The sequence below is a fragment of the Muntiacus reevesi genome, chromosome 13 (assembly GCF_963930625.1).
Source record: "Muntiacus reevesi chromosome 13, mMunRee1.1, whole genome shotgun sequence".
In the NCBI taxonomy this organism is placed as follows: Eukaryota; Metazoa; Chordata; class Mammalia; order Artiodactyla; family Cervidae; genus Muntiacus; species Muntiacus reevesi.
In genome coordinates, this window is record NC_089261.1 from 66,059,201 (window position 1) to 66,076,737 (window position 17,537).

Here is a 17,537-nt window from a genome sequence, read left to right on the forward strand (position 1 = left end):
TTGAAAAGACCCTGATGCTGGGAAAGATTGAAGGTGGGAGAAGGGGATGACAGAGGATGAGATGGTTAGATGGCATCACCGACTCAATGCACTTGAGTTTGAGCAAGCTCTAGGAGCTGGTGATGGACAGGGAAGCCGGGCTTGCTGCAGTCCATGGGGTTACAAAGAGTTGGACACAACTGAGTGACTGAACTGAACTGAACTGAGTGAACCTACTTTCAAATAAGGGCAGGCTCCTGTGTTGGAGCAGAATGTTCAGAAAATTAAGAAATGCCAAGCGACAACATTCCTTTGTATATTTAGAACATATTTATCTGCTTATTGCCATAACAGGAATTTTCATGTTGCCCATGGGAGAGCTTGTGATTTCTATTAGATATAAGCTCAGTGACAGAAGAGATTTTTCTGTTTTATTCACTATTGTATTCCCAGCAAATAGAATTTTGCCTAACATTTAGCAGAGGCTCAAATACATGTTGAATGAATAAAATGAATGAAGAAATCTAATTTCTGATTAAGTGATAGATTGTTTACTGTTGATAGTAGATTGAGAATTTTGCTTCCTTGTAATTTCTTTCCCTCCTTTTTCTTCTTTTAGGCGGAAACCACTAATTCTAGCCTCTTGCAGGTGCAACTGGAATGCAGTTTACATAATAAAGTGTGTCAGCAACTAAAGGTAAAATTAAAAATTTAGTGTTTTTCTTCCTGCCTTCCTTCCTGCCTCTTTGTTTAGAAATAAAAAATAAAACAGCATGTTTATTTGCAGAAATGCATATGCTTTTCCCCTAAGTGCTTCTCCCCCTTAAAATTTGAAATAAAAAAATTCAATTGATTTTCTGAGTTTTTCCTTTTCTTCCATCCCTCCAATCTCAGAGTTGTTACGTGGAATCGGATGATGTTTTACGGCTGCAGATGAGCATAATCGTAACAATGGAAAACACCTCAAAAGAATTTGAAGAAAACACACAAGATTTGTTAGATCATCTCTCTATTATTTATGTAGCTACAGATAAATCTGAGAGCTCAGGTATGACAGAATCTTTAAACTTTCCTGTTAAAATATATTTTGATTCACCTGCATCATCTTTCTGTATCATTTGCTTATAGATCGCAGATTGCCTTGTTGCAATCCAGGACTAAGAGATTTTGCTTTCATTGTTAATACACTGCAGTAGTGACTATTTTTCAGCGTGCATCTGCTAATAAGGGTGTATTATTTTACAGTAAATTAAGTGGCAACAGTAAACCATTGTGTGTTTTCTCGAGAAATAATTTTCTTGACATTTTGAAGATGGTGAACAAATTAAATGGGCACTACAGTCTTAATATAAATACTCACGCAGGATTTTAGGTTTTGTGTCTTGGTTCTGTTTTATGATTTGCAGAAGCTCAGTTGACCAAGTCATGCTATTTGTATTTTTCATAGTTGATGGTATGTTCCTGGTATGGCTTGATCCTGGATGCCTGACAAGTTAGAGTATTGTGAATTTCAGTGTCCTGTCTATAAATTTCACCTTTGAAATTGTGCGTCCTACTTAGCAAGAATAACCTTGTTTATCAGTTACTAAGAGATTTTGTAGAGGACATATGGTCCATGAATTTTATCATGTCAGCCTTGCTATTATCCATTGGTTATCAATACTGTTCTGGTACCAAAATACAGTCTTACATAGGCCGTCTTAACTGTTGATCAGACACGGTTTGCTTTCCCGTCTTTGGAATTGATTATAGTAGTCGCAGGCCAGCAGGAGAGCTTTCCTGTGCTGGGGTTCCTAGTTTCTGTTGGTTCCCAGAATGGCCAGGTGGACATCAGTGTAGAGAAGACTCCTAGAGCATGGGGAGCATTTCTGTTGGTGAGGATTCAAGGGAAGCCTGCATCCTGAGATCCAGGGTTTTGTTCTTCCCAAGTGTGGTTGTCAAGTAAGGAAATGAGGGGCTGTCTGGTCAGTAGAAGACCTCAGCTTTATTTGAAGCTGTCCATTTGGGTAGTTTCATCTAAAGGGAGTTAGGAGTATGACCCTACACTCAGGGTTTTTCTGCTAGTAGTTCATCATTAGAGAGCCTGTGTTGACAGGTCAGTCTTTTTGCCAGAGTCCTTTTTCTTGTGACTTCAAAGAATACCCAACAGAAAACAGCTCCTCATTTCAATGTTAGTGTTGGAAGACGAGTTGCATTTTTTAATAGAAGTGTGTTGTGTGATATTTTAACTTCAGTGTTAAAATGTGAGAATGAGATGGCCCTTTGTTCTGGTCTCATTACTTTGATTCTTTTGAACAGATGATTCGGCAGTGAATATGTATATATTACATTCGGGAAACAGCCTTATATGGATACAGGTAATTTTAAATACTTGTGTAAAGTATAGTTTAAACTTACAAGAGTATATTTAATTGCAGAGCTTGAGGATTTGTGAGAGAACACTTGTCTCTGTTACCTTTTGCTTCCCTTGAAACCTGTTTTCCCTTGCTTGAGCCCATATTTAGATGAAGGTTGTCGGCACCCCTTCGTGCTATTACAGAAGAGCATGTGTCATTACCCCTTCTGCTGAACAGTTGCTATCTATGCCAGTCTGAGCTACTCAGCCGTTTTAACAGGGTTGATTCTACCTGGATCAGTCTCCACCCCGCTAAGAGCAGTATTGTGGATTATTTTTGTTACAGGATGTACATCATTTCTCCCAGAGAGATGTCCTGTCTCTGCAGTTTGAACCAGTGCTCCTACCTACTTCCACAACGAACTTTACAAAAATTGCTTCTTTTACTTGCAAAGGTACAGATTTTAAAAATGTTGGCGACTGTCTTTTTGTTTTCGTTATTTAGTTCTTGTGACTCTAGTTCTTTCTGTGATGACTCCGCTACAGCCTAGGCAAGGCTTTAGGAAGTGAATGGGCTTCATTTCAGTTCCACAGCCTTAATAGTTCTAAGAGGTAACCTGGTGGAAGAACTGGTGGTCTGCTGCTTTTATGATGCCACGTGAGTAGGATGTGAGTTTATAGATCATAACTCAGTTGGTTTGAAAGGCCAGGTTGTACATGTGTGATGGACAGACTGCTTTTACAGGTAGGGTTGTGCATCCCCAGTTTGGTCTCTTTGTATAGAATGCCATGCAGGCTATCTAGTGAGTGTTAACCCAGTCCTCAGTCTTGTTTATAGTTCAGAAGGTTTCTACCAAGGAATGAAATGCATGTTAAATATCAGAAAACAAGACATAACTCACTTATATTGAAAGAAATGTTAATTTAAAGCAGTAAGTGAGATATAACGTAGGACTTAGGTCTATGAAGATTAAAAAGATTGTTAGTATTCTCTGTTAGTAATGACTAGAAAGAAAACAACACTGATTTTTTGATATGAGTATAAATTGATACAGGCAATTTGGGAGGGAAAATTGGCAATTTCTCTGAAAACTTAAGATGTGCATGTATGCTCTCTGATCCTGAATTCTACTTCTCTTGGAGTTTATCCTGGGAGTGTATCTCATGAGAGATACACTTGTATATATTCAGAATTGTAATAACAGAAATATGCATTGTTTGTGGCAACAGAACAGGAGATTGGTTAAATTGTAATTCATCTGCGTGGGGATGGGGGACTAGACCTTTTTAGGTATTAAGACTCATACACAGGCGTGCAGTGTCAGCAGGGTGGTTCTCAGGGTTCCTGTGCATTTGCATGTGTTACAGCACTGGAAGGATGCTCGGGAGTCTGCTGCCACTTGTTCCCTTGTCTAGGGAAAGGTAGACTTGTATTTTCACATCTTTTTGTTAGTGTTTGAATTTTAGGAGGGGAACATATATTAAATACAGCTATAAAAAAGTCAGGTATTAGCATCAGAGTTAAGAATTCAGTACCAGTGTGATGGTGTCCTGACCTGGCTCAAGGAACACATACGGGTGATTGATGAATCAGCAGTGTTTTGGCAGCGAGGTCCCACTTTGGTTCTGAGGCTCCTCCGTGATCTTGTTTGACCTGTTCATTTCTGGCTTACACCTCCACTCTCATCTCTTCAAGCACCCTAGTGGGCTCGACTGTTCACTTTTATCGTCTCTGCAGACCTAAGGACTTGCCTGTTAGCTCAGATCAGTCACTCAGTCGTGTTCGACTCTTTGTGACCCCATGAATCACAGCACGCCAGGCCTCCCTGTCCATCACCAACTAACTCCTGGAGTTTACTCAAACTCATGTCCATTGAGTTGGTGATGCCATCCAACCGTCTCATCCTCTGTCGTCCCCTTCTCCTCCTGCCTTCAATCTTGCCTCTTAAGATCTTTACAAAAGGAGAGCCACAAAGCATTGATTCTCTCTTTTCCTCCAAAAGAAGAAATGAGAAGTTGGTTTAGCAATGAGAGGTAGTACAGTGTTCTGGGTAACTGACAATCAGTCAGTAAGGAGGAAAGATAATGTTCAAGAAAGGATTTTTACCATTTATATCTCATGCACAGTTTTAATGGAGACAAAAGTGTGGAGTAATTAAAGTGTTATAAATAAAACAGTTATTTTCATTTGGGAAATGAAAGAAAAGATACTGATTCTTCACCTTTATTTCCTTCTGCCTCCCAACAGCTCCGTCCTGTGACAGTGGGGTGAGAGAAGACAGAAAGAAAAAAAACACTCCAACACTAAAAGCTTGCCTCTCCTCCCCTGTGGTTCAAGGGTGGGTTTCATTCCTCTTTCCCTGGAGTTGTTTGGTTCCCTGCCCCGACCCAGCCCAGGGGTGATTTAACAACATAAGTGATACTTGCGTGTTTCTCTCCCTGGACTTGCCTTCCCCTAGTTAGCAATGCTAGCAGGCTGTGAAAGGGTGGTTTGCAGGGCGGGAAAGGGGAAGCTGAATGATGGAGGTGGCGGATTGGATCTGGGCAGGCAGCCGTGTGTGGAAGGAGGAAAGCATATTCCCACCACATATCTGAGATACATTCGGGGCCAGGTTTCTGCCTGGTGGCCTCTGTCCTGGTGCTGGCCACACTGCACCCTTGGGCCTTCAGATACTCCGCTTATGGGCAGGAAGGCTGGAGAAGGCACTGACACTCATTCTGTGATGCTTTTATGCAACGATTGTGTTTGTTTAGGTTAGGTTAGGGTTACATGCGACTGCTGCCTTGCAGTTAGAGGCTCACTCTCACCCTTACGGTTGTCTGTACCACGGCACTGATGGCATGCCTGGCCTGTGTTCACAGGTATTTTCGAATGGACCCTTCTGCAGCCCAGTTTCACATAGAGAATCACAAGAATGCTTCAGGGCTTTGGTCAATGTGGTACCTCAACCATTTTGACCATGGTGTTGTATTAAATGATGTGTTTGTTTCCAAGGAGACCAAGCACATTTTAAAGGTACATATGGTATTTTTATTCAAGTTTTAGCCTTTTTTAAGCTTTGTTTAAGGTCAAATACTATGAAATTAATTATTTATAAAACCTTTCATTTACAAATTTTAAAGCAAGTATGTTTCTTTTAACATTTTCAGAATTACTTTTAGGCTGTCTTTATTTTTTCAAACTATTGTTCAAGGACCTCAAAGGGACCAGGATATATCCCATTAGAGATATTTGTTATTACCATTATTTAAAAATATTGTAAATTATAATTTATCCTAAGAAAATTACATTTAGTAAAAATAAGCCTCATTCATGATAAAATAGTAGGTTTTGGTAAAATACCGGCTATGAACATGTCAAGATTACTTTTGTGAAATCTAAAAACAGTTGCATGTTAAATATTAAATGAAACCTATTATTTATAGAAAAATATGTCAATATTTGACCTGGAAATAATTGAGTAACATTTTGTTTCTCAAAGTATAGAAGAACTTTAGTATCACAGAGTATGATGATTTTGATCATAACTAGCATTAGTTAGGAGAGTAATTTCTCTTACTTCTTTTCTTTTTAGATTCTGAATTTCACTGGCCCTTCATTTCTACCTCCAGGCTGTTGGAAAATATTTTCTTTGAAACTTGCTGGTAAAGACATTGTCATAAATCTGTTCACCCATGTGTTTGTGACTACAAACATAGGTGCTGTTTTTGCAATACCTCTTCAGATTTTCTCACCGCCCACCAAGGTATTGTTTACACACTCCACATGTGTTATAACTTTTGTAATAATTACTATTTCTTCCTATTAGCTTGCCTTATAGTGCTTGGATTTTATTGATGCAGTTGACCTCGTATTTTCTAAGGCTGTCTGAGGAATTAATGGATATTACCAGGCCAGTCTTAAATGATAAATTGTTTAGTATGGAAATCTACTTGAAACCAGATTCTAGTTTTCATAAAGTAATACATGAAGTAATTTTCAAGTGAAATAAGGCATTGCAAGTCGATAGATCTCATTTTCACTTATTTCCAAAATGAGCAAGGAATATGTGCTTGCTATAGTAAACACATCTGTGCCATTAGCACATATTAGCAGTGATTTCAAATAAACTAAATTGTTAAATGCTTTATTTAGACCTCTGGTAAGTGACACTCAGCTGCTCAGAATCCTTGAATTTCCTTAGTGGGCCTTAAACTAAAGCCTGAAAGGGTTCGCAATTAAGCAAATACTTTCTAAAGTCTTTGTATATATGGTATTTAATTTAGGTCTTATCTTAAACATGTCTCATTTTTTCTTAATGTTTATTTCTTTTCATTTAGTTACTGTTATTGCTTCTTTTTGATCCAAGCTCTTCTGTACAATGCTGGGTTCTGATTTTTCACTATGAGACATTCATACAACCATCTTTATGATTTTTCTCACTTATTAGCATTGGTGTTTCATAGATAGAAGTGCCTCATGTTTTGCTAAAAACTTAAAGATAGGGCTTCTAAAAGTATGCTGAACAAAATGTAAGGTTAATTTTATTAATCCGTATTTTGAGTAGGGGAGGTTTCTTAGAAATTTCCTTTTTCCATCAAGGGCCGCATATGTGTGAGTGACTGGGAGGGAGCAGGCAGGCTGCAGGCATGTGTGGAAGAGGCGGTCTCTGCTTTCCCAGCTTAGGAAGTGGGACGTTCATTTAAATGTCCTGAACAGCTTAGGAGTTATGATGGATTAGAGTACAGTGTTTTAGAAACCCTGCTGAGAATATCCTGAGACTAATTTAATCTTTACTTTAGAAGGCAGCTTGGTGTCTGTAGGGCCCTGGGGGTGTCGCTGTGGGCGTTGATTATTGCACAGAATCCACTGTAGTTTCCCTGCTGTCAGAAACAGTCAGAGCTCTCAATCAAGGAGAAAGAAGGCCAAGAAATCACTTCCTAGTTGTTTGGCTTCTGGTTAAAGGGAAGTTCGTGGAGGTGGAGGCCCATGTCTGCTATGCGTTTGAGTGCATTAGGATTTTTGTGTTGAGTGATGTGTTTTAAGTTATTCATATATTACTTTTCAATCTAGGAAGGGAGTCTGGGTTTTGAAGTGATAGCACATTGTGGCATGCATTATTTCATGGGAAAATCAAAAGCAGGTAAGTATTTTGCCCTTAGGCTTTCTGTAGAACTCTAGTTTTGGGTGGGGTGGGAGGTAGTGAGGAAAATTCGCATTTGTAGATGGAATAGTTAGTCCTTTAACATCATTGCATCATATTCTATTCTTTAAGAGCATGATCATTAACCAAATGACTTGAAATTATTAAGAATCCTCCAGAACCATCTGAGGTGCCTGTGTAATTAACGCCCCCTTAAGTCTTAATCTCCACTTTTGTAAGGGATTTTTTCAAACTCGATGTTTGATCATCATAGCAACCTTGTCGCCAGGAACAATTGGACTCTGATTCTTTTATAGAAGGGCTGACTAGAAGTTAGTAAAATAATAATAATAATAATAATTTGAAATTGTGATTGAGGAGAGTATAAGCATCTTATAGGGAGCACTCATTGTTGTGTGAGACTGGAGGCCCGGGTGTTGATAGAGAAAGCTGTTCCAAGTTCCCTTCCTGCCTGCTGACTTATTAAAATATATAACCTAGGGAGAGAGTTTCAGCACAGCGGTTTCCTTTGGCTGACTCCCACTTTCCCACCCTTGTCTTGTAGCACAGACAAGGCAGGCAGACCAGCAGACAGGGCCAGTTCATGAGTGTAAACATGCGCCTCTGGGCTGAGCCCTGCTCACAGCCCTCGTCTCTGAGGGCTGCCGCCTGTTTGCACGTTGGCCTTCTGAAGCCTGGTGACCCAGCTCAGAGACGTCTAGCACTTACATGACGCAGTTTAATTTAGCCTTTTAGATTTAAAGCTGTTGAACATGGTCTGAGTATGATTTTTACCTTGTTTCAGGCTGTATTCATGAGCCATGTGTCTTTTATGTTACTATCTTCACATAATTCGATTTAGTTTTGTTTTATACATGTTTCTTTGATTTGATATCTCATTTGCCATTGAGTTAGAGGGACTTGTAGTAAAGCAATTAGCGGACAGGAGTCACTGGTCACTCTACTGTCCTCTGGGTTTGAGAAGTTTTAGCCCTCAACTCTTGGCATTATTTACCAAGTGAATTATGTTTCCTGTGCATCTAAACAGTAAGTCTGATCTAACTTGTAGAAAATCCTAACTGGGAAGGGAGCCTTTCTCTGGATCAGTCTACCTGGGATGTGGATTCCGAACTTGCAAATACATTATATGAAAGATGGAAGAAATTAAAACATGGTGACGTCTGCAAGTATGTTTTCGCCTCTCTTTGTTTCTTTTATTCAGCACTGGGGGGACACTTTAACATAATCTTTGTTGAAATTTCAATACTGAATTTTTAATATCCAGCCTTTATTGTGACAAATTTCAAACCTCAGAAGAGTTGAAAAGTATAGTATGATGAATACTCACATATTCCTAATTTGGACTCAGCAGATGTTTACATCTTACCACTTTTGCTGTTTTCTCTCTCCATCTGTGTCTATATGCACACACACATATTGAAAGTAAGCCGAGGACACCATGATACTTCAACCCTTAGTACTTTATTAGGAAAGACTCTCCTTCCTGAGGAACATTCTCCTGCAGATAACTTCACTGTCATTACATACCCAAGAAACTTAACACTGATGTGCTTGTGTGAGTAAACAGTCCAGATTCACATTTCCCTAGTGTGAAAGTGCAAGTGTTAGTCGCTTAGTCGGGTCCAACTCTTTGCGACCCCATGGACTGTAGCTTCCCAAGTTCCTCTGTCCCTGGAATTCTCCGCAAGAATACTGGAGTGGATAGCTCTTCCTTTCTCCAAGCGATCTTCCCAACCCAGGGTTTGAACCCAGGTCTCCCACATTGCATGTGGATTCTTTACCATCAGAACCCAGAAAAGCCCCTAGTTGACCCCAAAATATCCATTATAGCTGTCTTTTCCTTTTTTTTTAAATCCAGGATGCATTCAAGGATCATGCACTGTATTTAGTCATCATGTTTCCTTAATTTTCTTTAGTGCCCCACCTTTCCTCATCTTTCATAGAGTAATGTTTTAAAGCATCATAGCCAGCTGTCTTGTGGAACATTCAACACTCTGGATTTTTGGAGATTGCTTTTTCAGGTTTGAATTCCTGTTAAATATTTTTGGGAAGAGTACTAATTACTTGGTTGCTCTTGTGTCCTTACCATTGCATCACCTGAGGAGGGACATAAATATCAATTTGCCCCATTATTGACATTGTTTGGTTGAATCATTTGACTCTCCCCATTGTAGACTATGTTTTTTGTTTTACAATTAATAAATAATATGTGCTATGATAGTTTGAGTCTGTACACATTGCCTATTCCCTGAGGACATTTTGGCTCCCACTGATAATCATTGCCTGAGATCAGTTATTGACTGATGGCTGCAAAAATGGTGATTTGCTAATTATTTTGTTCATTCTACACTCTTGAGCATCACCATGAATTCCTTGGTCACTAGCATCATTATTATTTTTGATGTCGATTTGCGCCAGATTTGGCTGATGGGAGCCCGTTGAGGCTAGCTTTTGGATCTTTGGTGTGTACCCATCATTCTTTGAGCACTTCCTTGCTTTCTAGTAAGACAGGATGTTCCGAGATCTTGTACTTTGCCTCCCCCATACCCTGAATAGACTTCCCGGGTGGCTCAGTGGTAAAGAATCTACCTGCAATACAGGAGAGGCAGGTTTGATCCCTGGGTTGGGAAGATCCTCTGGAGGAGGGCATGGCAACCCACTCCAGTATCCTTGCCTGGGAAATACCATGGACAGAGGAGCCTGGCGGGCTACAGTCCACGGGGTGGCAAAGGGTTGGACACGACTCAAGTGACTGAGCATGCACGCATACCCTGAATAAGCCATTTTTTCCCAAGGGCCTCTTGTTCCTTTTAGTTGGAGTGCTATTTAGTGATTTCTTTTTTATATGTCAAAATTATTTCCCATACTTTCTTTCTTTACGAATTTTGCAGGAGGACTGTTTTGGGAGTGACTCGGTTTGCCCATTCAAAGAAACCCAAGGAGTCGGAGCCTTTTGCTGTCTTCTTGCCTCGTCTGGTCCCCGAGCCTGGCCTCGTGTTGAACTTCAGCGCCACCGCCCTGAGGAACAGCATGGTGAGCCTCCCACGTCTTCTCATTTCTTCGTCCGTGACACCTCGGCTCTTGAGTGTTCACTTTAACCAAGTATTTCCACCTTGGGATACTGTTCCAGAGTCAAAGTTAGTTGAAATTTAAGTGACACATGTTTGCCATTCAGCGCTTTTAGGAGGGAGGTGTCAGAAGAACAAAATAAGGAGTAAACTCATGAACAGACTGAAATGCTTTAAGCAGGTGCATGTTATGGAATCTGTGTTCAGTTCAGAATCCACCAGCTAAGACAGTATTCCGCTGCAGCTGCAGAGGGCATCTTGGCTGACACAGGCTTCCATAGCAGTGAGTGAGTTTGCAGCTCAGAAGGGAGAGGCCTCTGTCTGTCTCTTGTTCCATCCGCAGCTCCCTTCCTGCGTGGAAGCTTCTCCTGAGTTGAGGGGCAGGAGAAGGGCAGAGGGAAGGCAGTGACACCAGCCTTGAGGTTTCATCTGGAAAGTCTCTTACCTGAGACCAGGTCCCTGTGATCTGAGTGATAATGTATGCTTCCTCAGGTACTCACGGAGCTTCTTACTTACGGAGGACCTCCTGAGACTGCTGTTTAATAACATTTTATTTTGAAAAAGTTCAACTTATAGAAAGAGTTTCACGAGCAGTACCAAGAACTCCCAGTTGCCCTTCATGCAGATTCGTCTCTTTTTAACATTTGCCGTGCTTGGCTTGCTGTTTCCCCTCTCTTCCCACACTTGTGTTTTTATCAGCCATGAGAGAGGGTCAGGCATGATGCCCCGACTCCACTTCCATGTGAATTTCTTAAGAACGAGACATCATCTTACATATCAGAGTCTAACTGTCAAAGTCAGAAGATGTGAACATCAAGCACAGCGGTTTTCTCTGATCTGCAGTCTCCGTACAGTTCCCACTTATCCCACTCACACACGTCCGTTACAGCCTCCAGCCCGGGGCTTCTCCTTGCCCGGCCCGGTGGCCTGTGTCTCCTCCTGTCCTCCGCAGCTCCTCCACCGCAGGTTACGCAGCTGTTGTGACGCGTGCAGGCCGTTCACTCTCTAGACCGTTCCTGGAATGGCCTAGGTGATGGTTCCTGGGGAGATGCAGGTGATGAGTCTTTCTTTGCAGCTGCGTCTCGGGGGTGCTGTCCTTCTCCGGAACTGACTCTCCTTCCTGCACGTCTAGGTGAAGTACTTCGTGGTGAAGAACCCCTCCTCGTGGCCAGTGTCCCTGCAGCTCCTGCCCGTCTCTTTGTACCCGAAGCCCGAGGCCGCTGCGCGCCTGCTACACAAATGGTAATGCCCAGCCGGTGAAGACCCGTCATGGGCGGGGGTTGCTGGGAGGAGTTGATAGGGCCTGTCCTGTTAAGACCCGCAGCTGTTCAGCGTCCTCTGCATTTCCCCCGGTTCTGTGCGTGGATGTGCATGGGCTCAGCCATGGCGCTGACCCCGCCCCTCCGTGCGGACCCGATGGCACGTGCCAGCCCGTGTGCCGTGTGGCTCTTCAGTGTCCTGGCTCAAGTGCAGGGCCCGGCAGAGCATTCTTTTCTCGTCAGGGAAGCTTTCCCGTCGTGATTTTTTTCACACTCCTAAAATTTAGAACTGGAGTCTGTGACCCCTGGGCGATGCAAGCAGTGTTTAGTGGAGGTTTAGTATATCTTAGCCTAGTGTTGTGATACAAGGTGAGATCAGAATTTGTGTCTGTTAATCTAATCTTTGTACAGAAGTCATGGTTTCACTTAGAACGTTTCCCCTTCTGACTTAGTGATGCCTCATCCCCCGTGTCTCGGCTTCAGCACTGCCAGTGTTTTGGGCCTGACTCTGTTTGATGAGAGACGAGATGTGTTCTGTGCTTTGGAGGTTGTTCAGCAGCATCCCTAGCTTCCGCCCAGTAGATTCCGGTAGACTTCACTAGCCTGGGCAATCAAAAGTGTCTCTAGGTGTGGGCAGATGGCCACTGGGAGATGGGATTCTCCTTGGTTGAGAGTCACCTCCTGTCAGGTTCCACAGCTTTGAACCGTTTGGAGGAAAAGAATTGCTTCAGATGGAGCTTTTGTCACCATAGGATTCTTTGCATTCTGTGCTGCCAGCATTATTCATTCCACACTGTTTACTGTGCTCTTAGAACGTGCCAGGTACTGTGTGGGGAGCTGGGCGCAGGAGTGACAGGTCGGGGTGAACTGGTTATGTGTAAAAATACGCACATATGTTTGTATGTGTATGTATATGCACACATATGTTCTTTCTTGGTGATTTGAATGCTATTTTAAATGTTTTTTTTTTTCTTTATAGGTTTGGCACCGATATGCAAATGATTAATTTCACAACCAGTGAATTCCAGCTTACCAAAGCTTGCCCTTACCTGGTAGGATGTCATCTTTAAACAGAGAAAAGAATGCTGACAAACTTGACTCCTAGCATACGGGCCTCACTGATTTATGTTTCAAGTGACTTTTCGTAATATATGTGGCTCTCTATTTTTATATTCTAGGGGTTAAGTATACATAGCAGCTTTTTCCAATTAACTACTACAGCAGGAGCCCAGGGTTCATGTGAGCCTGTAAATCATTTTAATTTGATTATTTAAATTCATGTGAGTGAAGAAATAATGATTCAGTCAGACCTCTGTAGAAAACTGTAAAACTTGAGACCCCAGAATTTAAAATTCTCTTAAAATTCCTTAGCCCCATCAAATTCTTTTTGGGGCAAGATAAAATAAAAGTAAACACTGGTTGTTTTTTTTTAAAGTCTTACTAAGCTGGCTTCATGTTTTTAGCAGATAACCCAATTTCTGTGATATTGACCTTACCTATATAAAAGGATTTCTCTGAAATTCTTACACCTCTGGGCCTTCATGAGGTCTTGCATAAGTACTCTGGAGAGGGAGTAAGTAATAAGCATGTCACATGGCAAGGACGTCGCTTGCCTGGAAACTTAGAGTTTTCACGCAGTCCTTCTGTGGGTCCCTGGTGTTGCTGAGTGTTTTACTTATGGGTATTCTGTGCTTGGGGCTTCCCTGGTAGCTCGGCTGGTAAAGAATCCGCATGCAATGCAGGAGATCCTGGGTCGGGAAGATCTGCTGGAGAAGGGCAAAACAACCCACTCCAGTATTCTTGCCTGGAAAATCCCCTGGACAGAGGAGCCTGGCAGGCTACAGTCCACAGGGTCGCAAAGAGTCGGACACGACTGAGCGGCTAGGCACAGCACGGCATTCTGTGCTGGAGGTCAATTAAAAATGAAGCCTCTCCTACAAAAATACAAACAGATGTGGACACACCTGTGCATGTCACTGTATTTTTAATGTACACACATATTTAAATGTCATAGATGTTTTTTCTTCTTTCTCTACTCATCACCCTCCAAAGATACACTATTGGCTCTAGAATAACTTGAAAGGAGGAGGCCACAGATAACCTCCGGTGTGAGTTAAAACAGAATGAATCAGAGCAGAGTTTTAAATGGATTTTTAGCGGAGACTTATCTGCAGTAAGTAGCGCGCAGCAGCAGTGCTCCCTTCCTTTGTCAGTGGTCCAGGCAGCGGAGTCCTGTGCTGTTGGGCTGGTCCTGCTTTTTGCCCGTCCACCCAGGCAGCTTCCCAGGAGTGCTGGGAGGTATAACTAGTGAGTCCTCTGTGCTAACAGATATTTCGCCCCACGACCATTTAATCGTATGTAATTTGAAATTTCAAAAATGATGCCCGTTTCTTTTACATGTTGGTATTCTATTCAGACTTAAGCAAATGGTGCAACTCACTTGGAAAAGGTCTTTAACCTGTGATTGAAGATTTTCCATAGGTTATTATACTTTTTGTGACAAAGGAACTTATCACCATTGTTAATTACGTTTACAAAAAGGGATAGTATCATGTTCCTTTCTTTCAAAAGCTTAAATTGGAGGAGAATCGGTTTACAATGTCCTGTTGCTTTCTGCCATGCAACAGTGTGAGTCAGTGATAAGGATACACGTATCCCCTCCCTCTTGAGCAATATCAGTGCTTTGGACACACAAGTTTAACTTAAAATTCTTAACAGAATCATTTGTTGTTTAAGAAAGGCCTGCATTTTCCTTTTGTTAGTTTGTTTTTAGAAATGTAGCTCCTTTGGTTAAGAGCATGTGGAACTGGACATTCAAAGTTCCAAATCCAGGCTCCTCTATGTGGTCCTGGGTAAATAATTGAGCCTCTCCACGTCTCCTCTTTCTTACTTATAGTGGTGTTTGAAAATATCATAGTTTTATAGAATGCCTAGCATTTTATATACCTAATTATGGTCCAGTGCCTGGCATATAAGAATTACTTAATAGTTAGTACATTTTTCTTACACTTTTAATACTTAAATTGGCAGCTTTTTTCAGTATCCATATGTGTATAAAGCAGAATTCCTCCCTTCATGAAGTTTATAATTTTAATGAAAATGAATCAAATGCCATTACTGTTTCTTCTTTCAGATAGTATGGGAAATGCTAGTAATAACTGAGGGATAAAACAAATTCAAAAACTAAAAATACAGAAGAGAGATATTAGGCAGATTACATGGTTATAGCTCTGAAAATTAATAAATTTCTTTTAGTGAGAAAGAGCTAGGAAAAAACAATGGAAAGAGGGAAAGTTTATCACAATAATGAAGAACTAAATCTTGAATGTTAAATTTAGAATGCAGTTTATTCAGGAGTATGTGAATAAATAGGTCATTCTCCTGAATGGAGAGACTAAATGTAATAAAGATGGTTTCTTTTTATACAATAATGCAGAGAATTTAGGGTTGTCCAGCAGTGGGAAGTGCTTTGCTCAGATCCCTGTAGCGTTCAGGCAGAGGCTGTTGTCTGTTTTCTTGGTGGTGTTTTACATTCAGGTGAGCCTTCTGATAAAGGTCTGTAGCCCCAGCTCCCATCCGATCCAGGAGGCCCAGCCCCTTCCCAGCGTCCACACTGGCCTGTCCTGCAGCCTCTGCCTCTGCTTCCCAGTTGGGCTCAGCAGCTGTTGATGGGCGTGAACTGTCGTGATAAACATGTTCCACAGGTTGATTTGGATGGTCAGATCCCAACATTAAAGAAACAGCAGTCATGTTTATACATTTAATGAAGATGGAGTCTTGCTCTCCATACGTTAATTGCATTTATTAATAACTTTCAGGGTGTGCAGTCTGAAGAATCCAGATTTGGCATCCTCCACTTACATTTGCAGCCTTTGGAAAGGAAAAGGGTTGGTGTAGTGTTCACTCCAGCTGATTATGGAAAAGTCAGCTCCCTCATCCTAATACGGTAGGTCTGTCTGTGTTGCTTTCTTGTTGACTGACTCTCTCAAGAAGACAGGCCGCCAGTGATGAGCTGTGTCTCGGGACAGGAAAGGCAGTGGCTGAGGACAGCAGCTTCCCAAGCTCCACATTCAGTCTCCCTGGGTGTCAGGCTCCCTGGTACCAGGGAGAACGTGTATTCTCCCTTCTCACAGCATCTGACCCACCATCACAGAGGCAGAACACACACACACACATGAGCACGCACACGTCCGCACTTTTCTCTCCGCAGCTCAGAAGAATAATTGAAGCCCTGCTGTATGCATTTCACTCCTCAGTGTTTGGATTTATACCAGTATCTTACCCATCTGTCTTGCTTCTGTACTTCTTGGTAGCACCAGAAGATAATGAAAAAAGTGCCTAGTTGAGCCCACTGGCTCTTTTTATTTGCCAACTGATTTAAGCAGCTACATGTTTTTCATTCTTAAATTTCTTTCCTCTTTAGTCTTTCTTGAGAGTCTTGTTTAAAAAATTTACAGTGAATGTAGATCTATATTGAACCTCTCTCTGCATTGGTGAGATGTCTAATACAAATTTAATTTTTCATTAATGATGTTTTAGATTTTTTTTATTTTATGTTTTATTTTGGCCACACCATGCAGCATGAGGGATCTTAGTTCCTTGATCAGGGGTTGAACCTGTGCCCCACCCCTGCAGTGGAAGCGTGGAGTCCCAACCTTAGACTTTCTTTTTCTGGACTTTCTTTAATATATAAGTTTATTCTTCTGCAAGTGAATGCTACTAAAAAGAAAATGCACTAAAATAAAGTTCTTAAAAGACTCTGTTTTGTTAAGCATTTTAACTAATGCTTAGGGCTTCTCTGGTAGCTCAGTTGGTGAAGACTCTGCCTGCAGTGCGGGAGAGCCCAGTTTGATTCCTGGGTCGGGAGTACCCGCTGGAGAAGGGATGGGCTGCCCACTCTGGTGTTCTAGGACCTCCCTTGCGGCTCAGCTGGTGAAGAATCCGCCTGCAGTGCGGGAGACCTGGGTTATCTCTAGGTTGAGAAGATCCCCTGGAGAAGGGAAAGGCCACTCACTCCAGTATTCTGGCCTGGAGAATTCCATGGACTGTTTAGTCCTGCTGCTGCTGCTGCTAAGTCGCTTCAGTCGTGTCTGACTCTGTGCGACCCCATAGACGGCAGCCCACCAGGCTCCTCCGTCCCTGGGATTCTCCAGGCAAGAACACTGGAGTGGGTTGCCATTTCCTTCTCCAGTGCATGAAAGTGAAAAGTCAAAGTGAAGTCGTTCAGCTGTGTCCAACCCTTAGCGACCCCATGGACTGCGGCCCACCATGCTCCATGGGATTTTCCAGGCAAGAGCACTGGAGTGGGGTGCCATTGCCTTCTCTGACTGTATGGTCCATGGGGTTGCAGAGAGTCGGATATGACTGAGTGACTTTCACTGTCACTCAACTAATGCTTAGTGGAACGGGTAACTGATGTTCTAGTAAGCACTTTAGTGCTCTGTGACAGGTGTTTCACTTTAAACTCATTCTCTGTTGAAGAACTAAGGTCATGGAAAGTGTAGAGTTAAACTTCACCTTATCCCAGCTTCAACTCTCCCAGACTTGAAAGCCTCGGCTTTTTATAGTGGCTAATTTATTCTTGGTACTTTCTGTATTGAGAGACACAGTATTTTTCTGTAAACAATATCAATCATCCAACATCACTTAAAGGCTTTTAAATGGTTCAGTAAAGGCTTTAGTCCTTTAGATGAAGATGTAAAGATACCTCAGTGTGTTTTGTATAACTAGGAATGAATTCTCTGTCTGCTTC

General features: G+C 41.9%; 1 protein-coding gene across 1 annotated transcript in view; it reads left to right on the plus strand.

The window, feature by feature from the left end:
* Positions 1 to 17,537, plus strand: part of TMEM131L (transmembrane 131 like) — a 174,461-nt gene that overhangs the window by 118,298 nt on the left and 38,626 nt on the right. Inside the window, 13 exon segments of the mRNA XM_065903804.1 lie at positions 599 to 676; positions 874 to 1,027; positions 2,278 to 2,336; positions 2,661 to 2,769; positions 4,563 to 4,653; positions 5,177 to 5,330; positions 5,890 to 6,060; positions 7,368 to 7,437; positions 8,507 to 8,624; positions 10,350 to 10,491; positions 11,659 to 11,768; positions 12,765 to 12,837; positions 15,604 to 15,731. Coding sequence (XP_065759876.1) covers positions 599 to 676; positions 874 to 1,027; positions 2,278 to 2,336; positions 2,661 to 2,769; positions 4,563 to 4,653; positions 5,177 to 5,330; positions 5,890 to 6,060; positions 7,368 to 7,437; positions 8,507 to 8,624; positions 10,350 to 10,491; positions 11,659 to 11,768; positions 12,765 to 12,837; positions 15,604 to 15,731 — 1,457 coding nt within the window.